General features: G+C 40.1%; 1 protein-coding gene across 1 annotated transcript in view; it reads left to right on the top strand.

The window, feature by feature from the left end:
- EDNRA (endothelin receptor type A) overlaps positions 1 to 23951 on the top strand; it is a 48694-nt gene that overhangs the window by 3484 nt on the left and 21259 nt on the right. Inside the window, exon 2 of the mRNA XM_054562765.1 lies at positions 678 to 1159. Within this exon, the coding sequence (XP_054418740.1) occupies positions 740 to 1159 (420 nt within the window). The 5' untranslated portion in view covers positions 678 to 739. The remainder of the gene's footprint in view (positions 1 to 677; positions 1160 to 23951) is intronic.

Here is a 23951-nt window from a genome sequence, read left to right as displayed (position 1 = left end):
TGCTGCATTTTATTCCCATGTTCATAATTTACCACGTGAAGAACAGCACACATTTGGGGATACTGGATTCTTAATTGTAGAATTAATAATTTTATGCCTTAACACTGTGTAACTTACTGAGCATACAATGCCTTTTCTCTTCCACTAATAAAATGTATCCCAATTCTTGAAGATTTTTGTAATTCAGGTTCTTATAAGCCTAGGTATAGTGAATAGAAAACAATAACTTTTAATCTGCTTCTGAAACAAGAAATTGACATATCCTAGTGCCTTTTAGAATCTAGATACAAGCACAGCAGTGAACAGAGGTGAGAGGACCCCTTGCCCTCATGAGCTTTGGTCTTTTTTCTGGTTTGCTCTTTGGGGTGAGCTGACATAGCTACAAAAATAGATGCACAAAAATTCACCAATTTTGATAAGTTTTTTAAAAAATGCATTCTCATATGACAGTTGCCACAAAACAATCTAACAAAAATTGTTTTGAATAAAGATAAAGACAACTAAGCAGTGCTAGAGCCACCTTACATAAAAAAACCAAATTAACATTTTTGGCCAACCCAATATCTTATCATTACCAAATATCTGCTTTTTAACTGAAGCAGTGAATAACCATTGACTACAGTCTTACTGGCAGCTGAATTTTGTAACCAAAATTATTTTTTATCCTATTTTTTTAGGTGAAAAAAAAAGTGAGTGTGTAAAAGGAGCACAAGAGGCATTTCCTCAAATCTGCATCAAGATGGAAACGTTTTGCTTCAGGGTGTCCTTTTGGGTGGTGCTGCTTGGATGTGTAAGTAGTGATAATCCTGAGAACTACAACGCAAATCTCAGCACTGGTGTGGAAGATTTTACCACTTTTCATGGGACAGAGCTCAGCTTCCTGGCTACCACCCGTCGACCCTCTAAGTTGGCCCTACCCAGCAATGGCTCCAAGCACAACTACTGCCCGCAGCAGACTAAGATTACTTCAGCCTTCAAGTACATTAACACTGTGATATCTTGTACTATTTTCATCGTGGGAATGGTGGGGAATGCAACTCTGCTCAGGATCATTTACCAGAACAAGTGTATGAGGAACGGCCCCAACGCGCTGATAGCCAGCCTTGCCCTCGGAGACCTTATCTATGTGGTCATTGATCTCCCTATCAATGTGTTTAAGGTAGGACATCACCACAGGTATTATTTGCAAGTTTGAACCTATGCTTTGATTCCACAGTAAGAGAGTTGCTGCAGATTTTTCTGAACCTCTGAATTTTAGTCTCTGTTTTTACTGAGAACAATTTCTGCTATCTTACAACTAGCGGTATTTTAAATTTTCATTATTTGTTAAATGTTACACTTCTTTTCTAACTTAATTGCTAGCCAAATAGCATTTTGGGAATGACTCTTCAAAGTTGTCTTTCATGCATCGGAGTCTCATGCCATCCCGGAGCTTGCTGAGTAGATGGGCAATCTTGGGGCGATCACTTGATTTTTCTGAGATTCGATTTTTCAGAGTGAGACCTCCTGTGCCCACAAAGTATTTAAAATATATTCAGTTGCAGTTACCTTTTTAAGGTGATGCTGTTCAGAAGCCCGACATCCACAGTGTGGCTTGAAAGGAAGAGCAGCTAGTTTATTCTGACAGTCTCGACTGATGGTTGGAGCCACAGCACATGCTGGCTTTCCTCAGTCACCTGGGCAACTTAGAGACAATGGGGTCCACGTGACCGCAGGCCAGGGTTGACCTCAGTGACTAAACCGTTTAAAGGAGGCATCCGTGTACTGTTGCCTCCTTCGCTTCCTCCGTTTACATTCAGAGAGTGCCCACTGCGTGTCCTCCCCAAGCTGGGCAACGGGATCCAAAAAGGCAAATGAGACCAAGTTAGTGCCCAAGTGGGCAAGGACATAGCCAGCCCACTGTTACTGTTGTCTCCTTGCTTTCAGGACTGTTTAGTACCAAAACAAATGGAAGCCAAAAGGAGTTAGATAGTCCATATTTGGTCTTGTGATTGTGAGGGGAAACTTGCTGCAAGAATGCAAATGAACTAAAATTCAAATACAATCATGATCTCTGCCAGATACTATGGAATGTCGGTATTCTAAGGCCAGGAAAAGTTCTTTCCTCGGCCTTTATTTTTTCTTCTGTGTATTATCTATAAAAATGAAACTATTGTGCACAGTCATATTTTGAAATAGGACTTTAAATGGCAAGTTTTGTCAATTCAGACATAACTTTTAAGTTTCCAATAGATACACTTAAACTGTGGCAAAATATCCTAGCCACAGTTTATCTTTGGACCAGAAAAATCAGTGGTCCAACAATAATGATGTAAGCAATGGTTACAATTTTCAACACTACAAATAAAAAACATTGCAGATTACACAGTAGCCTGCAAAATTGGGGAAATTAGACAACAAATAATTTTTTAAAAACATCACATACCATCTCTTTCCACGGAATACATAAATACATGTTTTCTATTTGAAGTTCAAATGGGATATTAGAACCAAACGATGCAAAATGAAAATTTGTAATTTAAAATGTTTAACATATGCTACAGAACTTTTTTTTTCCTTTAAAAGGTAATTTTCTCTTTATGAAGTATTAACGTGTATTCAACACTTGACTTTCTCAAGACTTATTTCTTAAACAGTAGATTGGAAAATGTTATGACTCATTCAAAATTTGACTGTTCAGAAGTCACTGTATGGAGTATTAAACATTGATTATTCATGCTTCCACACCAGTTAACCAACCTATTATGGCTCAGGAGAATAATTAACCCTCTCTGAACTAATAATCCCTATTTCACCATATGCAAATCAGTTTCTTGGCAAATCAATATCTGCAACTGCTGGGAAGGGGACTTGCATGTCGCTTTAAGGTGTTATCTGCCAATCACTAGACCAAACGTCTTTTCTACTGCATAGCAACATTTTTAAGTGAGATCATCTGGACTATCTATCTACAAATTTGTTGAAAATCTGAAAAGAAAATCCTTTGTTTTACATTCATATAGTAATGGATAAAAAAAAAACACCACATTCTTATCTGACTATATGGTTCTTACCTCTTGGAAATCCAATGCGGTCTGCCCTCTATAGCCACAGGTTCTGCTTAGGCAGATTCAACTAACTACACATTGAAAATATTTAGAAAAAAAGTTACATTGTTGCTAACATGACTCTGTAGTTAGGCGTGCCACAGTCATGTGTATATTGAACATAAACAGGCTTTTTCTTCTTATCATTACTCCCTGGGACACAATACAGCTTGACAGCTATTTATATACATTTACATTGTGCTAGGTATTATAAGTGACCTGGATGTGACTTAAAGTGTACAGGAGGAGGTGCCCAGGTTATATGCAAATACTATGCCATTTTATGTAAGGGACTTGAGCATCCAAAGGTTTGGGTATTTGCAGGGCTCCTAGAACCAATCCCCCATAGATACTGAGGGGTGAACATACTGTAATACCTACTGTAGTTTTAAATAATATGGACAGTGTGACTGTTGTGTTTTTACATCACAGGTATACATTGGTGTAATTCCTGTTTTCTAAAACATATGTAATGAGTCATTTAACCAACATTGCTTTTAGAAAGTAAACCTTTTGGTTTCAACAAAAACTACCCTTTAGTCATTTCTGTCTTTTCCCAGAGGAAAAGAGAAAAGCATTGGAGGGAGCTGAAAAGGCGTCTGCTGTCTGGGGGCTGTGTCTCCTTCCTCAGGCCTCTTCCCTAGGTTAGGAGGCGTTGGTGCTCCTCTGACTTCAGTCCAGGAGAGTCAAGAGGGATCCTTCCAAGCAGTGTGGGCACCAGGCCCTCACGCCTTTTCTCCATAGCTGCCTCCTTCTGTAAGACTCTGCTGCTTTGGGGTCTCACACATCAGACCTGTGATTCCTCTCGAACCATGTGAAGCTGCCTCTTCAGGGCAAAGTAGCAATTGTCCATCTTGTTTTACTACTATGTTTAGGTACATATGAAATGAAAATAATGTGTAGACTTGGAGAACATGCTATTAACTATTAAAAGGAGGCATGGAGCTCCTTTATTGCCCCCACCCTATTAGAAGAATTGGGTTGAAAGAAGAATGTGAAGGTATTTGCTCTGCTCTTCAAAGAATGATGAGTTTTCAGAGCACACAGGTCATTGTGTTTAACGATTCTCTCAATTGCTGGTATACTCAGCTCTAAGGCGTCCAGGCAGGGAAGGTTACACTGAGTCATAGCAGAGTCAGCATGAGTGGGAGGGGCCCCTGAGGAGAATCTTCGGGCAAGACAGACTTGCTGATTGGACTGCAGTAACGTTACAAGTGATAAAGTATTCTTTCTGGTCGCATTTTCTTCCCTTTCTCTCACTTTGAAAGAAATGGTACTGAAAGTGTTCCATATATGAATGTGATGTAAAACACAACTGAACAGCAAAGCCACTGGGCTGTTTCTGATGTCTTTATCCCGCTCAGCTAGTGCAGGGCAGTGCTGGATGTTCTGTGGGCATGGAAGAGCGGACTCACTCCACACGATTCCAGAAATATCCAAAAGATCTCTTTGTCTTCAGGGGTTCCTCCCTCTAGCCTGTCTGCACTGTGCTTCTACTTGTGGGGTGTCCTTCTACCCAGAAACACCCAGGAGCTCCCATGGTGAGCAGCCAAGGCCCTCCCGACTCTGGACATAACTTAAATTACGTCTTAACCACTCCTCAGCATGCATGCTCAGCTCTTGCTGGAATGCCGTCACTGTGCCTTCGAAGTAACATGCTGTGCCCTAAATAACATTCGCCGAGAGGCTGGATGTAGTCCCTGAATTGCTGCTGCTGAGGCATTTACAGATTCTGCATTGAAAAATGAGTTAATCTGGAGTTATATACGCTGCATTGAGAAAAAAAATAATAAACCAAAGAATGGAAAGGAGCTCTTCTGACCCTTTCACATACGCAGACATGTTGTATTAACTGGTGACAAAATCAGGCAGTCTGGGAGAAAATGTAAAGCAGAAGGATCCTAAGAGAGCAAATGCATGCCCGTTCTCAAGCATCAAAGGGCCTTGCAAGTGGCAGTATTGAAGAAAAGCTGTTGCTAATCTTATCAAAGAATCACTGTAATTTTTAATTGTTAAAAAAAAAACCCACTAATTTCAAGAGAAGACAGAAAAGAACAGGAGGGAGGAAGGGAATCAGTTAGCAGACCCTTTCAAATACCCACACTTATAAACAGATGATGGGTTCAATTTGTCAAGAAATGACACAATCTGATATCTTGAATTTTTAAGAAATGCAAAAACTTAGCCATGTAAATTAATCTCTATGTGAAATACATGCATTCATTACTAAGCAATTAAAACACTATATCTGTATTTGGGGACCAAAAATAATGCCCAATTACTTAATGACAGTATAGATTAGAAGTATAGAACTTAATAATTATATTCTTTAATGATTCATAAGATTCTGTTTGTGTCATGGAGTTTGTCCATAGGGAGCTGGGTTATAATTTTGAATAGAGTAGAAACACTAGAAGTGATGTTTGTACATGGGTGGGCCAGAGCTTGGTACCATGTGCTTCAGCTCTTCCATATGTGCACGCAGAGACTTGGCCTAGCAAATAAAACAGAAATGTGGAGAAATACATGTAAGAGAAGTAGAGTGGAGAAGGTTAGAGCGATGGCCATGGGAAGAAGGACGTTGAGTCTGGTGACTTGATGGAGGAATCTCTGATAGACGCAGCGGGGAGTCGGAACTCGTGATGTCAGAGATAGTACTGTGGGTGAACAACGCCTTCACCGAACACGCGGGGTACAGCAGACCTGGGAAGACGAGCCCAGCGGCCAGTGAGAGCTTTCAGTAACTGGCTGTTGGTTACTAGTTGGGTCTAATCTAAGTAACCACCTTTTGTTGAGGACAGCAATGAAAAATAAACATCCAATTTCTGTATGAAATGATCAGGAATATTCTGCAGTGGGACGTCAAGGCTCCCAGTATGTTGCTCTGGCAGAGGACCTGAGAAAGGTGGAGACCAGAGAGGCTCACACAGGGCCAGTTGTCTGGTATCCACATAGCCTTTGGCATCTTGTGCGACCAGGGTCCACCCAGTCAGGGCAGCTGTACGAAAGCTGTTTCTCCACACACCACATCAGCAAGGCGGTTAACATCTCAAAAAACAAATGCCACAGCTGACAGGTTTTTATGCCTCAAACATGATACTTGTTCAGTAAATGCTTATTGATAGGATTTGATCTGAGTAGGACCCTGTTAAAATGAAGTTTCCAATCAGATTTCTCTGAGACCTTGACATTAAAATAATGATGATGATGATGATGATGATTTCTCAGAGGGATTCTTCATTTATGGGCAAGGCACAGGATATCATCTGTGGTCTGCACATGCTAGTCCCTCAAATTGATCAGATTACCAAGGAATTGCATATGTGATAAGGATGCTTGTCTAACCCTTTTACTCATCAAGCAAATAAACAGACCTTTCTCATGTACTCCAGTAATAGTACTGTACTATAAAAGTACGTATAGAAACTGTAGCCCTGAATTTTAGGACAGGAAATGTGTCCCTTGACAAGGATCTCTGCCCCTTGTTGGTGCGATGCCTTCCAGTTAGTGTTCCTTGCAGATACCCCTGACCCCACCTCCTTCCAGGCGCTTCTCTCTGCACGCTCTTCCTCTGCCTCTATCTCCTTCCACTAAGCTGGTCATCTGAGAAGACCACGATGATCCTTCCACCTGACATATTTCTTCCTCATGCCTCCTCTGGCTTACTCCACTTTATTCTTCAGGTCTCAGCTTAAACATCTCTGTCTGGCGAGTATCCAAGACCCACCCTGGACCAGTGCCTTTCCCTGTGCTTCCATGACGCCCTCTGTTAACCCTGTGTTAGCACTTAACACACACCCTGTATTGTATTTACCAGTTCACCTGGCCGTCTAACCCACTAGACTGCAAGTTCCTTGAGGCAAGCTGCCATCGTTCTCATTTATCATCGTATCTCCTGCATCCAGCACTGGCCCAGCTTTGAAAGGATCTGATGATGAGTAAAATTAGCAAATATACTGTGGTTGCCTCTATAAGAATGTCTTTTGCCCATGCAATCCCAGATTTAGAGGCAGATTTGCTTTTTGAAATTACTAAATTTCTACTTTTTTTGTTCAAACCAGGAATGTCTCAGAGTCCATAAATTTGCAAACAAAGCAGAGCCGCACATAACACGATCTCTTTTTTCTTTGGAGATCGCGTTCTTTTCCTATAGGTCAGGCATTGTGTTGTTTCATTTCCTCTCTCTCTGGTACATATAACCAAATGAAGGGTTCCTTCCAAGATTTCTGTGCAATATACATTCTTTGAGCACAGCTGCAGTTGTGGTTGTGATTGAAATATTAAACCTACCAGTGATTTGGAATATTAAAATGAACGTTCCTATCACAAAAGATTGTGTTCTTTAGAGAATAGAAAATAGGTTGATTTTCTGGCATTGCTAAGACATGCATTGCAAAAGTTCATTATGGTAACTAGATGATTTAAGAATATATGTACGTATAAGATGGCAGAGTGATAAATTTATTACCCAATTTGCGGTTATAAGGAAGTTCCTGTCTGGAAAAGCCTCAGAACCTTCTCCAGCTCTACCTCCCCTCTGACTTCGCTTCCTGTGTCTGGGAACCTCACTGCTTTCTCTCATGGTTATGTTCAGTAATTATTCTCATGTGAGGTTGCTCTGCTAGCCCCAGCATTTGGCTCACAGCATAGTTATTATCATTTCTGAGGGGGAATGGAAACCATCCATAACTGCAAGATTGTTTCCCATGGCTGAGGAGGGAGAGATGGTTTTAGAGTTCTTCTCGTTAGGAAGGTGTTAAGATGGAGAAAGCAGCGCTCCTGATGATATTCATCCATCAAAGAGTTTAGTCCTTGAAAGAGTTTGCTCTTTTCTAAATTTAACATAAAGTTTTACGTGGAGAAAGGAATTTTCATGTGATAAGCGGTGCACGTGTGATGTGGCGCTGATCCCAGCATTCTCCTCAGTAAAAGCAGATGTTCTGGCTCTTGTATGCCAAACCCTTTCTATAATGTATCTATTTAATGAGTTTCCTGGATCTGAGTGTTACTTCTTTATTATTATACAATGTTAACACAATTAGTCTGGAGAGTGCACAAACTAAAGTGAAAGAGGATGGGGTATCAAGTTTACTGACTCTCAAGTTGATTCTAAGAAGACAGTGGTTAAATAAGGAATGTCTTAAGAAATTCTGTCAAAGTAAATTTGATAGACTGCCAGAAATTCTACAACTGCCTTCTAGCTCTACCATATTCTCCTGGGAGTTAGAGTAACTGCTTTCTACAGCTACAACTTTATTTTTAACTAGGTCTAGTTTTTCTTGGAAAAACTTCGCTTCATTATAAAATTAATTGTTGAAATTAAATTCAATAATAGACCTGAACATAGTACCATTCAGTGTTAATTTTTGGTAGCCCTGTGTTTAAATATAAACATCAAAAATTTTACAAAAGCACATACTATAAAATGTTTATTTAAATTCGGAAGGTTTGAAGTTCTCAGTGTTCCTGAACTCAAGAAGCAAAAACCAAATGTACCCTCAGAGAAATTTAATAGTATTTTTGGATGTACAAACTTTGAGGTCACTGTTTAGAATTTAACATCCCTAGGAGTTTTATCGACAGTTTTTGCTATCACAACTTTTGAAACAACTTAATTGGAGACCAGTATCAATAGTGAGAGCTGGTCAACTTGTGCTTCTGGTAACACTCATCCTAAACACAAGAGTCCTATTATTTTAGATCAGATTTTATATTAGAAGGTAGTGGGGATGGCATCTGGTTGGCTATTTGGTTATGTAGTTACATTGGGTCTTTTCTTGTCTAAATGTTCTTAATCATTCAAAAAGTTCTTACTGAGCTCTTCCTGTGTACCAGTCGTTGGAGAAATAGCAGTGAACAAAAACAGGCAAACATCCTTGCCCTCATGGAAGAACAAAATAATAAGCCAGCTAAATAAGTAAACATATAGTATAGGAGATAATTGCTAAGGATAAAAATAAAATGGGGAAGGAGGGAGAAGATATTAATCTAAGAGTGGGTGGATGATCAAGGCCTCAATACAAAGACACAGATGAGTAAAAACTTAAAAGAGATTTAGGAGCAAACCATGCCACTAAATAAGAGCAGCCCAGCCACTGGAACTGAACTGTGAGAGGCTCTGAGGCGAAGTGTGCGGGCAGGTGAACGAAGGAGTGAGGAGGCCTTGGCGCTGGGGCGGAAGCAGAGAGGAGCGACCACAGGGACGGGGGGGGTGGGGCAGGCAGGTTACATAGGAATCAGAGGGGGGCCATGTAGTTTATTGTCCCAGCTGGGATATTTCCGAGAGTAAAAGGAGACACTAGCAATGATTATATCAGGACAGTAGGCATAAAGGAAAACTGTCCTGGATAAATCAGGAAACATGGTCTCCCTACCAAAGCACCTTTATAAAGCCTTTAGCTTTCTCCTCTGGGTGAGATAGGAAGCTTTTAGAAGTTTATGAGCAGACGAATGGCACGTTCTCATTTAAATTTAACAAGAACTTTCCGGCTACTATGTTGAGAGACATTTCCTAAATTAATGAAGGAAAATATGCAATATTAAAGTGTTATTCATACCAATATACAACATAAGAATAATATTACCTAACGCTTCATTAGTGTTTACTGGGTTCCAGGGTAACTCATTTGTCCCTCACAAGGCACCTTTGATTCACTACTGAATTCCAAAAATAAAGAAACTAAGGCACGGAGTTTAAGGCTGTCTGTGAGGTCGCCCAGCCAGCCAGTGGCGGAGCCGGGGCTTGAATCCAATGTGACGTCAGGGCCGTCGCCCCTGCTTCTCTCCCATGCACCTGCCTCCTAAGGCGAACGTCACAGTTACCAACATGGCACCTCCAGGACAGAAATGTATTTCCAAAGACTATGTTCAGTGATGAAAGGCATCACCTTTTATCTCCTCCATTAAATCCAACAGCTTCGTTAGTTGCTTATTTAAAACGAAGTAACCTAGCCCTGGCCGAGTAGCTCAGTTGATGGTTAGAGAGTCATCCTGATACACCAAGGTTATGGGATTTGATCTCCGGTCGGGGCGATACAGGAATCAACCAATGAGTGCGTAAATAAGTGAAACAACAGGTCAAAGTCTTGCTCAATCAATCAAAATTTTCAAAAATTTTATTAAGATAATAAAATAAAACAGAAGTAACATTATAAAGGAAAATGTGAATGATACCAAGATTGTCCTCCAGAAAAGCATTTATATTGTGAGTCTTGCAGATTGCAATGAAACAAGTGGTAAACAGATTTTTGTATTCTGTCTTCATTGTCATGTTGGTGAGGCCAACTGACAAAAGGGAGCCAAAAAATAAAATAAACTGAAAGGAAAGTGTGAATTCCTTGAGGGACCGTTGCCTAGACACATACATCTGCTCATCTGCTCAGAGGAACACTCTTTGCCAAACTGGTGCCCCACCCCACCCCACCCCCGTCACTGGAAAGTCTCCTGTGGGCGTGGTACACGAAATGAGTCTCTATGGCTAGCCCATATTTTCAGTTGAGTTGAAACATCAGATTTTGCTGATAAACTAAAGATTACATTGCTAAACCTCCCTCTTAGGTGTATAAAAAAGATGCATAGGGATTAAAAGGGGAATGTGAAAGCAAAACATGTGACATTTGGGAATATGTCTCAAATGATATTTTAAAAGAAGCTAGGCTTCTTTTCAAAAGAAGACTAGATTTCTAGCCATCACCACCAAGAAGCCCAGTGTGTGTGGGAAGCCCTCTTGGACTCTTCAGACCAGCCCATTAGCCAGCTGAACACGACGGAGTGACCTCAGTTGATGTAACAGAAGAATCACCTTGCCAAGCCCTGCTCAGCCTCCTGGACCACAAAATTGTGAAACATAAAATGGGTACTGTTTTAAGCCAAAAATAAATAAATAAAAGAAGCTAGAAATCCTCAATTTTTAAACACATATATCAAGTATAGTTTTTTATGAAATGGCTCCATTAAATCTAAAACAATTTGAAAAAGGAACTTCATTAAGAGCCCTAACTTTAAAAGCCAACAATATTGAACATGTTCAAGTGCCCAAAGTCACTGCATGTCAGCAGATGAGAGGTAATGGACACATCTTTTTGCCAAATATTGAATAATACACTGTAACCCATCGCATGAGCGTTATGTCAGATAAGACAGCTCTGCAGGATGTCTGTGCAAAAGATGAAAAGAAAACAAAAACTCTGACTACTATGAACTTTTACCTTAGTTTCACAAAATAAATAGGTCTTGGTATTATTTATGACATAAATGTTGTGTTTTTCTACATATTTCTATTGTTTACACAAATTTGATTTTACAGAAGCTAAATCTATGAAAATTAGACTAGCGTTACATCCTTTAAGAGCTCCAGCATTTTGTAAATTTCTTAAACACTATTGAAGTATAATATACGTACATACAAAAAATGTATGTATGGTAAGTGTTAGCTCTGCGAATTTCCACAGAATGAGCACGTCTGTGTAACCAGGATCAAGAGACAGAACTTCACCTGCGCCCAGAGGTCCCTCAGGCACTCCCCGCCCTACATCCCACGGCAGCCACTTTCCTGCCTTCCAGCGGCATGAATTTGCCTGTTTTGGTGTCTCATATAAATATACATGAATGGGATCATACGATATACACCGTTTTCTGTCTGGCTTCTTTTGCCCAACGTTATGTTTGTGAGAGTAAGCCGCGTTGTTGTGTTTATTCATGGCTCATTCGTCTCATGATTGTATAGTTCTCCACTGTCTGAATATGCCAGAGTTTGTCCATTCAATGGTAGGCATTGAAATAGTTTCCAGCTCTGAGCTGATATGAAAAGTACATCTATGGACAGTCTCATATGTAGCTATTTGTGTGAAAATATGTGCTGAAAAATACATTTGTATATACATGTATAAGACCTACGTATGTATATAGTATATAAAAATATATGTAATACATATCAATATATACCTATGTGATAAAGATAATTTTAATATAAATCTTGATAATTATCCTTTTATATTTTAATCAGTAATTTTGGAGAGCTATACCAGGGCACGGTAGAGTATTAGGAACCAGGCAGAATTTCCTACACAGGTTTTTTTCCAGTTTTAAAGCTAAAGATCTGTGCAGCCTTTGAATAAACTTTGCTCATTGTAACTCTTCTTTGCTTTTCAGACAAATCTATTATATACCTCTATATAATGGATAACCCCCAAATAACTCACGCATTTTTATAGAAAACAAAAAAATCTAAGGTAAACATGAATTTGAGTTGTTCATGTTCTATTTGAGGATACAAGCATAGATTTAATCAAGTTAGCCCAAATTCCAGGGCAGTATTATATTCAGTGTTTTGTTGCAGTTTTTGAAACCACTGAACATACAAAAAAAATAATGTTTTAAATGTGAAACACCTATTCACATTCTCTTTAAAAACAGGAAAACTGTCATTTCTCTTTCTCCCAAAGTAATATATACGACTAAAGCAAAATTAATTAATTTCAAGAGATACAGAAGTAAAATTAGGTTTTAGAACTACTTGTTACTTTCCATTACTGTTATAATAAATGGTTATTTATCTAAAACTTTAAAACATACCATGAAACATAGACTAAGAAGCACTGTTATAGACCGTAAATGTTAGGAGAGTAAAAGTTGTATTGATTAAGTTTTCTAGGTAATCTCTCTGAGGTTATTTTTGTTAATGCCACATGCTGGGTGTGCCAGTTGCTAGGTGAAAGTGTGAGGTTTAGTTGTAACCTGGTTACTGCATTATAGTAAGACAAGATTGTTAAGGGATTGTTGTTAAGAAATTTACCAAGTTGTAGCACATGAAGACAGGTCTAAAAGAAAATCCCTCTTAAAATCATCAACAAAGTTTGCACTGTAGCATCCAGGAATACATTTTATCAAAACTACTGACTAGATTTTGAATGGAAGTGGGAACATAACACATATTCCCAAAAAAGTCTTCAGAACTGTGTACAATGGGTGAGCACTGAGTTTTACAGTCCTATGAATGTGTTTAAACTTAGATTGGTTGAAACTTTTCCTGCTTTTTGTTCTGGGAAAATAGTTAACTTCACAGTAATATTTTCATTGGCTTTATGGAGTGACCTCAAAATTGCCTTGAGCTACTAAGCCACCATAAAGGAGGGGAACTAAATCCAGAGTAATTATCACTAAGATGATATTCCAGGGCCTAATTTACAAGCACCTTTCTTCTGTCTGAGTCTTTGACCCAGGGTGGCAGACAGCAGTAAGGCAAATCTGGCCTAATGACTATTTTTATAAATGAAGTTTTATTGAAACAGCCGTACTCATTGCTTATGTGAGTAGTTCCTACGGATGCTGTATGTTCCTCAAAACCTAAACTATTTACTCTCTAGCCATTTACCAAAAAAATTTGCCTATCCCTGTGGCACCTCACCAACCATTCTGCCCGGCTTTCATTCCTGCCTCTCATCTTCCTCCATTTTGTCCCCTGGGAGGTCAGAGCTCAAGATATGAACTTCAAAACTATAAATAAGACCTCATCACCTTCAAAACTCAATAGCAAAAAAAAAAACCCCAAATATCAAATGGGTGAAAGACTTGAACAGAAATTTTTAATATGGGAAATATCCTCTTCAATAAAACCCATAAGCACATAAAAAGATGTTCAACATCATTAGCCATTAGGGAAATGCAAATTGAAACCACAGTAAGATATCACTATATATGTATCAGAGTAGCTACAAATTTTTTTTAAATGATAGTGCCTAATGCTAACAAGGATGAGGAGGCAACTGGATTGCTCATTCATGCCAAGTTTGGCAGTTTATTACAAAACTAAACATGCAATTACCATAAGACCCAGCAATTGCACCCTTGGGCATTTATCCCAAGGAAATGAAAAGTATGTTTATGCAAAAATCTGTTCATGAATGTTCAAAGTAGCTTTATTTGTAATAGCCAAAACCAGGAAGCAGCACAGATGTTCTTCAACAGGTGGTTAATGGTTAAACTAGCCATAGTACATCCATTTCATAGGACTATAAAATAAAAAGAACCAAGCTGTTGATATTTACAACAGCTCGGCCCTGACCAGTGGGACTCAGTTTGTTGTCATGCTACAAAGCAGAAGATGCTTACAACAGCTTGGATGAACCTCAAGGGGATCATGCTGGGTGAAAAAAAAAAACAAAAAACCATCTCTAAAGATTATATACTGTGTGATTTCATTTGTATAACATTCTTGAAATGACAAATGATACAGAGATGGAGGACTCATTCAGGGGTTACAGATGGTGACAGGGAGGGGAGGGAAGAGAGTTATACGAGGACATCATAGGGATTCTCATGGTGATGGACCTGCTCCATATCTTAACTAGTAGTGAATACACAAACCTATACGTGTGAGAAATTGTACAGAACTAAATCCACACAAATGAGATATGTAACACTGAAGAAACAGAAACAATGTTGGTGAATCACATCACTGTCAAGAAAGAGAGTGGTTGTACCATCTACACTTTCCCCAGCATTCTGTAAGAGTTCCGGTTTCTCCACGTCCTCACCAACACTTGCTATGTCAGTCTTTTTCATCAAAGCCATTCTAATGATGTGTAGTGCTATCTCTTTGTGGTTTTAACTTACATTTCCCTAATGACTAATGATGTTGAACATTTTTAATTTTCATGTTCTTAGCTATTTGTATATCTACTTCAGTGAACTATTTAAATCTTTTAGTCTTATAGTTTTTAATTGTGAGGGTTCTTTATGTATTTTGGACCAAAATCTTTCATCGGATATATAATTTGCAAATATTTTTACATTCCGTGGCTTTTCTTTTTATTTTCTTTTTTTTCCTTTTTTAAATTCTTTATTGTTGTTCAATTACAGTTGTCCCAGTTTTTCCCCCGTTACTCTCCTCTGTCTTACCCACCCCCCACCTCCCACCTCCCACATTTGGTGTGTCTTTTGAAAAGCAAAAGTCTTTAATTTTGGTTAAATCCAATTTATCAAACTTTTCTTTTATGGATCATGTTTTTGATATCATGTCTATGAAATCTTTGCCAAATCAAGATCACAGAAAAATTCTCCCATGTTTTCTTTAAAGAGTTTAATATTTTAGCTCTTCCTTTTAGATCTATAATCAGTTTGGATTAAGTTTTGTGTAGGATGTGAGGCAAGCATCTAAGTTCTTTCTTTGCACAGGCATATCCGATTGTTCCAGTGCCATTTGCTGAAAAGGCTATTCTTTCCTAGCTGAATCGCCTTGACACCTTTGTCAAAACTCAACTGATGATAAATGTTGAAGGGTTTATTTCTGAACTTTCTTTTTGTTCCACTGATCTCTTTGTTGTTATGCCAATACCATCCTGTCTTGATTATTGGGGTTTTTTAGTAAGTTTTTAAACAGGTACTATAAACCCTGCTTTGTCCTTTTTCTTTTTTCAAAATTGTTTTGGCTATTCTAGATCTTTACTTTTCTACATAAATTTTAAGATCAGTTTGTTAATGCCTTGAATATAGATGGGGAATGTATTGACCCCTTAGATGAATTTGGGGAAAATTTCCATCTTAACAATATTGATTCTTCCATTCCATAGCATTTGTTCAGATCTTCTTTGATTTCTCCAATATTTTGTATCTTTCAGTGTATCTGTCTTATGCCTCTTTTGCTAAACTTATTCCTAAGTATTTTTTAAGCTATTGTGAATGTAATTGTCTCTCAATTTCATTTGTGGATTTTCATTGCTTGTACATAGAGATGCAATTGATATTTGTATATTTGTCTTCTATCCTGTGACCGTGCTGAACTCCTCCTCATTACGCTTAATACCTCCATTTTTTACTGAGAGAGTGTGTTGGTGAAGAATACAGTGACTACTTGAACAGTTTGGTGCTACTGTTTTGATTCATGCTAAGGTGCCAGCAGTTTTAACCACGATTGCTTTTGCATCAACAGTACACATGTCAACCAGTGAAAAAGGCAATAAACTCTTAATGATACCTTGATCTTGCCGACCCAGTGACAGGTTCTCAAGGATCCCAGAGAGGCCGCAGGCAACACCTGGAGATCTAGATGATCTCTGAGCACCTATCCAAGTCTGAAATACTATAATTTTAAAAATCGAAGACAAATGTTTTCTACCAGACTGGCGTTAACTAACGTTTGCTTAAATGGCCAATTTTCATGGCCGTCAGTATTCCTTAGGCAGTTGCTGCATGTGGAACAACATCATAGGTCCTTAAGAAAATGAAAATAAAACATTGGCCCTAATCTCAAGGAATTGGTACAGGTCTCTCTGAGTATTCAAGTGTCTTAAGAAAGGAACACCAGAGTCACTGTAGGCTAATTATATTAGACCCCAAATGTACATGTTTTTTGTTCCACCAGCACTAAAAGGATTCTTACAGTGGAGGTGCAGCGTGTATCAAATATCAAGACTAGAAGTAAAACTAGGTTAAAATTTATTCTTGACTAGTACTAGTTAGTGTGATCTCATTTCCAAATGACCATAAATAGGACATAAAGCAATATCAAACTAATTTTCAAAACAATTTTAAAAGCCGTAACTTTACAGTATTATTTATAATAGGCCCTTGTCTAGAAGCTTAAAATAGCCATTTGTCTAATATTTTTCTTGCATTTTACATATAGTTAGGATTATATTTACAGTATGATGCTTATGGCTCACTGGGCAAATTTACTATATGTTTTTTTTTTCCCTGGAGAGAACTAAAATACTGCTCATGCATTCAAAGTAAATAAATTATCTTAAGGCTTCAGTCTGTGCTAATACAGGTTCTGACATCCTTGTTCTTTTGGGGTAAATAGAAAGTCAGAAAGACTAACCAACGCTTAATGATGGGAAGATTAAAAAAAATGGGGAAAATTAAATTAATTCTATAAAATGAAGGGAAGAACTGAAGTTAGGTTAGGGATCAATGGAGTTAATAACAGTTTCAAAGAAACCAGTTACACACTGGAATTCTGATATGAAAGAAACCATACAAGTTAAGAGCTGGCAGAGTATTTAAAGAAAATCTTGTTCTAGCCCAACATTTTTATTGGGCAGAGGAGGGACCTGAGGCCCAAAGATTTTCAGCAGGTTTAGAGCTGGAAGCCAGAATTTCTGACTTCCCCCTTCAGTACGTCCCATCCTTCTCTCTTCACATTAAATAAGACTTTTGTCGTTTTAATAACTCTCTAGACCACACACAGCATTTTCCAAGAAGACAGCCAAGGCTTCTAAAACTTTAATGGATCATTGTTAAAATGCACCTCATTCTTAGGTGACGTATGACAGCAGGACTGGTAACTCAGGCACCTTGGACACGTCTTCCTATCTCACCTTATGCCTCAGCAATTGGAAATTGTGAAGTTATTTTCTAATACATTTCTGGTACTAAATATTCAAAATCACCTCAGCCTTATTTACTGTAATGTATCGGCATTGGCATCAGTTCTATCTATCTTTTCTCCCAAAAGACACATATGGTATCATTTTCTTCATGCTGCATACCATGTCTTTGTTCCATCATTGTTTCCATCTACACAGAGATAATTATGACCACATGACATACTTTAGGATAAAGAATTCACTCCAGTTCTTAAGATTTTATGCATAAAATCATTAAGTAAGCTGCATTTTTTAAATATGTCATTGATTTTCCCTTTTTCCCACTTATCACCACCTTCCCGGTTAGTTTTTGGGGGCAGTGACCTAAATCTAAATCTCTATGTGGGGGATCTCTACTTGTCTGTTTTGTTTTGTTCTACTTCACTTTTGCCTGCATGTTTCTCTCAGGTAAGTACTAGTGTGTACCACGATGGAGACCACTAATTAAAATAAACAGTAAAATTTTTTCCTTAGGTGTTGGGCCTTACTGTGTGTCCAGGTTGGCACACTTATCTTCCATAATTAACTATGTTTGCACATTATTTAAAGAAAATGTGAGGCTCCACTCAGGACATATGTGTGAAATCTTTTTTCCTCTCAGGAAAAGCCGGGATTCATTCTTTCCAACATGAATCTTCTCTCCGCTATGAATGAAATGTTAAAGTATTGACACATATACAGGTGTGGGTGATAGTAGGTTTACAGTTGTGATACAAGTAAACAATACAGTAATAAATAATAATACAAGAATAAACGCTATATTTTGTGTCTCACAACTGTAAACACACTTTTGCCCACCTGTTTCAGCACTAGCCTGCGGACTTTTGATACTGTTTTTCTACTTTGGCGAAGTTTATTTCTTGTCCATCCAAAGACCCTGTGGTTTTGTGCGTGCAGAATAATTAGAGGTCTCAAGTCCCTTGCTTCCCGATTGGCATCCTTTCAGTAGAGCTATCAAAAAGAGACTTTTTTAATTGCTAGCCTTCAGGTGACTGAGACCGTTAGGGATTAGCCCTTATATTGGGTGAATCATCTTTCTTCTAAAGAGAAAACCTTCGTGGCTCTGGAGCCCTGATTTTAAAAAGGATGTTTCCTCTTTTTCCCCCCGCTCTTCTCCGCCTGGTTGTTATTAACATCCAAGTGTTTCAGATTGTAAAAGTGAAGACCTCAGCAAACGCTGGAACGCTGAATAGTCCGCAGCCGGGGCTGTGGGGAGCAGGCAGCGCGCCAGCTCCACGCCCTCCAAACTGAGCACGGAGTAACGGGGCTGTTCCTCCGAAACCCCCCTCACGGGAACCAGCCTGCACAATCGGCGATGGGCCGGGCCCTGCTCCTAGTTCACGTCCTACTCATATCACCCAAAAGGCGTAGGTTCTCTTTTCTTCTCCATTTTCACTGAAGCCCAGCAGACGTGCCTAAGTCATGCCAGGATGCAAAACATAGGGTTCCAGAGCCTGTTCTCTTTGTCATTAAGCCACACCACCTTCTTCTGCTGCGCCCCCGCAGAATGGTGCTTACGGCTTCTTCAGGAACCGCTGTTTGTGTGTGTCCTCCAGGCAGCGACTTCCTTGAGAACGGGGGCGTTTATCCTCCTTTGGTCTGCCGGCACCTGCACCGGGGTGACCTGGGCGATCCTCCTTCACAGTCCCATTGGAAAAGAGGACAGAAAGTAGACACTGATCACCGCAGGCCATGCAGATAGCTCACATTTCCAGATGCTTATTCCCCCGAAGCCCTTCCTGTGGATTGCCTCTTCAGTTGCCCACAGTAATCCTCTGAGGCAGCCACCATCTCTGTCTTCATTTTGTAGAGGAGGAAGCTGAAAAGCAGGGAGCTTGGCCCACGGGCCAAGGTCAGGAACATAGCAGAGCCTGCTGTCTGACCCAGGAAGTGAAGCTTCAGGGCCCACACCTAACTGGTAGGCCAGACCACTCGCTCTACTTTAATGAACTAAAAAGCTGCGCTCCTCCGTCCCCCGAGGCCACCGAGGACAGCTGGTGCCAGGGCGTGCACATTCGTGGAGTCCCTGCCCTGCTCTGCACTTGGCACCCACTCCAAGTGTGTGGGCTGCTCAGGAGGCAGGAGGAGCCGGTGGAAGGAAGAGTGTGCAGGCTTTGTGTGTTTCTGTGAAAGCTTTGCCTCGGCCCTGAAGCAACGAAAGCATAATGGTGGAATGAAACGTAGTCTCGGTCATGCCGAGGAATTTATTTATTTTATTATATTTGATTTTCTACTTGGGACAGCCAGAGAGCATGTTCCCATTTCAAAGGCCTGCCCTGGGCATCAGGCTCTACTGATCTCTGCCTGTGCTGTTGGGAAGGTGCTTTTGTTTCCACAATGTACCAACTTCTACATCCCAGCACCTCCCCCAGCAAGAAAGAACACCTCAAACCCCACTTTTTTTGAAGACTGGTTCCTGGTCTGTTGTATCCAATTCCAAATGACCCTACAATAATTCATGCTAAGAGGAAGAGAGCCTTCTATTTACTTAAGAGTTTTTCAACTATTACAGACTACACATAAATCCCTCTTGCCTGTCTAGCGGGGGTGGAGTGGGAATGGGGGGGGGGAGGAGAATCCCTCAGTCTCACCAGACAGGGTGGAGGGGAAATAAACACAAAGAAAAATGTGCCACTGGTTTTATTTATCTCATTGTTAGGATGTCAGGCCGATTCGAAAACTAATGTCCAAGTAATAACATTAAACAGCAGAGGATATTAACATCTGGAATGGATAAAGAAGGGGAAATTCATTTATATTATCTTTCTATTTGTTAAGTTGTACATAAATGGTATATTTCCATTTATGATTACAAATCATAGTAGGTCAACATAACTAACATTTGTGCAGTGCACGTTCAGTTTGCAGAACTCTTCCATAAGCATTGTCCTGTGTGAGCCTCCCGAACAGTTATCAGTCATGTGGCAGATAAGAGAACCACCCCCGTTGACAAATACAGGAATGAGACCTAAAGAGGGGAAGTGGCTTATCAAAGATCACACAGATAGTAACAGGTAAATCTCGTACTTGAACCTAAGTCTCGTGGGTTCACAACCTCAGTTGAATTTAGGGAAAGAATTGCCTTATTTTGTGGCACCACACTGGTGAGGCCTAGAACATGAGACTGCACCACTGGGGCTATGCATACCAGTCAGGCCACCTGTGCCTTTATATATGGATGCTTTCAGGGGTGAAGAGGGTAATGGGGTGCTGTCTATATGACCCCAAACTATTGTGATTATATTATTTCTCAGGTCTCTTTTAGACTGTTTGCCGCTCGTCCTGCATTACCTGGCTGTGGGCTGTCACTTTTTTCGCCAGTCGTGTACCTCTAGAGCAGCGGTTCTCACATGTGGGTGGTGGACCAGCAGCATCAGCATCACTGGGAGCTCGCTGGAAATGCAAATTCTCAGGCTCCGCCAAAGACTTACTGAACTGGAAACTGCAAAAGCAATGATTCTCAGCTTTGGCTGCACATTGGAACCACCTGGGAACTTTAAAAACCACTGAGGGCTTTGTCCCAACCCCAGAGATTCTGATTTAATTGGTCTATCACATGGTTTTCAAACTCAGCACTGTTGACATTTTGGCCTGGATAATTATTTGTTGGGAGGCCTGTCTTATGCATGCAGAAAGTTGAGTCGCATCACTGGTCTCTATCCAATGGATGTTAGTAGTCTCCCTCATCCCCTCAACCAGTTTAATAACCAAAAATGTCTCCAGATATTACCAGATGCCCCTGGGGGCATAGATGAGAAGCACTAATCTAGGGGCATGGCCCAGGCACTGGGACTTTTAAATATTCCCTAAATCATTCTCATGTACAGCCAAGACTAAGAACTATCACTCTGGATGGTTCCTATGAGTTAGAAGCTTTGAATGTGCAATGGACTGAAGAACAATAAAAGCTAAACTTTATAGCATTGGGTGTAAAGTAAGAATAAATCAACCTGCAGTGAAGACTCAGGCATTTTGCCCATCAGTAAAGTACATAGGCATAGGGTGTAAATTTCACATTGGCTCCTTACATTTTTGCTTTCTGGTTATTGGGTATGTTCCAAAAAACTGATATAAACAGGTACCTTGCACTTATCTAAAAGTTCCCAATCAAGTAGATACTGCTTTGCACTAAATATAGTGAGGACATCCTGCTTTTGGACCGAGTCATTCTAAAAACAGGGTTCTTATCAGTCCATCACGTGGTACAAGTCCTTAAGCAAATCTGTTTTGACAGGTTAAAAAAAAAGTAGCATGTCAATTTCATGATGTTGATTTTGACACGATCCAAATCAGCCACACAAACACAGGATTTCTACATTAACTTGTGCCATTCAGTAGCATTTTAGTTTTCAGATGATGATCGGGACTGTGACTGTATTTCCACTGTAGAGAAGTCGCCTACGTAAGAACCAAGGCACGTGTCCTTCAGTAACATCTGCATTCAGCAGGTCACCCTCCACCGCCCAGTGGCTGCTCCGCGAGGTTCCTCTGGGGTCCCCTGGGGACCGGCAGGGCACGGAGTACATTTAGGGCACAGGCTGGGCTCATCTCCAGACACCTGCTCTGCGACTCCCCCCAGGCTGAGCAGCCCTGTCACGGCCCAGAGTGAAAGGGCTCCAAGAAAGGGGCTTGTGCCGCGCCTGCTTCAACCTGGCTCTGAGATAGAACAGTATTCTCCCACTTTCTCATGCAACGAGTTGGTAGGCACATTGCCTCTTTCAACAATAAGAGTGGAAATACTACTTGGAAATACTAAGAAATAACTTTTAAATGGAAAGTAAATTACAAGATGAATGTATTTTCAGGGCAAAACTGGTACTTTCTAATTTCGAAATATGAATATATTGTCCCAAATTACTGACTGGGAATCATTAATTTCTTCAACACCTACTATGTGCTAGATAATGTGTAATGCGATTGGAAATTGTAAATAAGAAGATTGTGTAATAGCGCAGACCCTTTTATGGCAAAAATAAGGCATGATTGCTCCAAGGTGTCAAATTAATAACCCTGTGAACCAGGTGGTAGTAGCTTGTTCACGTTAATGAAACCAGCTAGTTCTTTTGCTATAGTTGGATCTATCCTAAGCGGTTACATATCTTTTTCTATCCTGACCTAAATTGTTTAATCACTGTACTTTTAAAAATCAAAACCTTTTAATTAGGCTTCCCAGGAAAGTACTTGAGAAAAAAAAAATCGTAAAAGACTGGTAGTAGGTATTATTTTTCATATGTTTCCACTTGTTTTTACAAAAGCTGTATGCTTTTATGTACATGGGAAGTTTTCTGGAAGAAAACACAATTAACAATTAATGGTGGTAGCCTTTGGGCAGGAAGTTTAGGGGCCTTAGAGGGGAGACTTACTTTTCGTTATGTTCTTTTACAGCTTATTTTCACCATTTTAAATTTTGCATTTTCAGTTTTAAATGCTCGCATATAAAGATGCATTCCCAGTAGTCTTTCAGAAGTTCCAAGTGCCTCCTTTAATAAGAGAAAAAGGGGTGAGCTACACTCTATGCCTCTTTGATGCCCCCTTCTTTTTGTATCTATTTTATTGCTACAACAGAGTGAGCAGGAAGGAGACTTTAAATGGAAGATGACTCCAGTGTCAGTTCCAGGAGGATGACACACAGGCCCTGCTTGAGCTGAGCCTGGGTAGCTAAGGAAGGCCCCTGTGAAGAAGCTCCATTCAGCCAGGAAGGGAAGAAGCTGCCTCCCAGGGGCCTGCCCTGCCCTGGCTGCGTGGGTCGGCTGCTTCCGCGCTCCCAGAATGAAGCAGATGTGGGCTGGAGAAGTCTCCACCGTGATTATACCTAAGAAGCCCCTCCAGTGATTCCTTTCACTCCCCTTTGTCTATGCTTTCCAAAGAGAATCCATGCTCCTCCCTGGGAGGGGGAGGAAAAACAACAAAAAGAAGAGAACACCTGTTTATGTAACGACAGACAGTTCTGTGATCTTTTTGGTGCCCAGCAGTACCACGATACCTTTCCCTTAGGCCCTTCCTTTAGGCCCAGCCCCACTTAAGCTTGTGCAAGCATGAAAAAGGAAAAACTCCACGGAAGGGCCCCAGACAACGCATGCTCAGTTGTGGGATTTTCTGAATCATTTTTCTTAGCACTTTCACAGACCTTCACAGGATTTCAGAGTCTCCTTCATTAAGCAAGACATACCCTTTCCTTTTCTCTTACTGTTGGGTGTTCAAACTGGGAAATCCATCCCGGTGGATTTCAAGATCCTCTGACTCTGGGAATAAACCATCAACAACATAACAGTTCAACCATTCCAAACCATATCCTGTACCAACCCCTACATACACACTCCAGTTATGTCTCTGTAGTCTTTAAGGGGCAATTACAATTCTGGGGTGAAATATTAAACTTTCCTTCTATAAAAAGTAGTTTTCAGGCTGCTTTATAGGGGGAGATTCATCCCAGAAGTAGTGTTTTATGTCTTTACTTGCATCAGGCACAAATAACCAGCCATCACCGATGGTATGATTG

This window comes from Pteronotus mesoamericanus, unplaced genomic scaffold (genome assembly GCF_021234165.1).
Source record: "Pteronotus mesoamericanus isolate MK-2021 breed Mesoamerican mustached bat unplaced genomic scaffold, CSHL_Meso_final contig_163, whole genome shotgun sequence".
NCBI classification, from domain to species: domain Eukaryota; kingdom Metazoa; phylum Chordata; class Mammalia; order Chiroptera; family Mormoopidae; genus Pteronotus; species Pteronotus mesoamericanus.
This window is presented reverse-complemented; position numbering and strand designations above follow the sequence as displayed.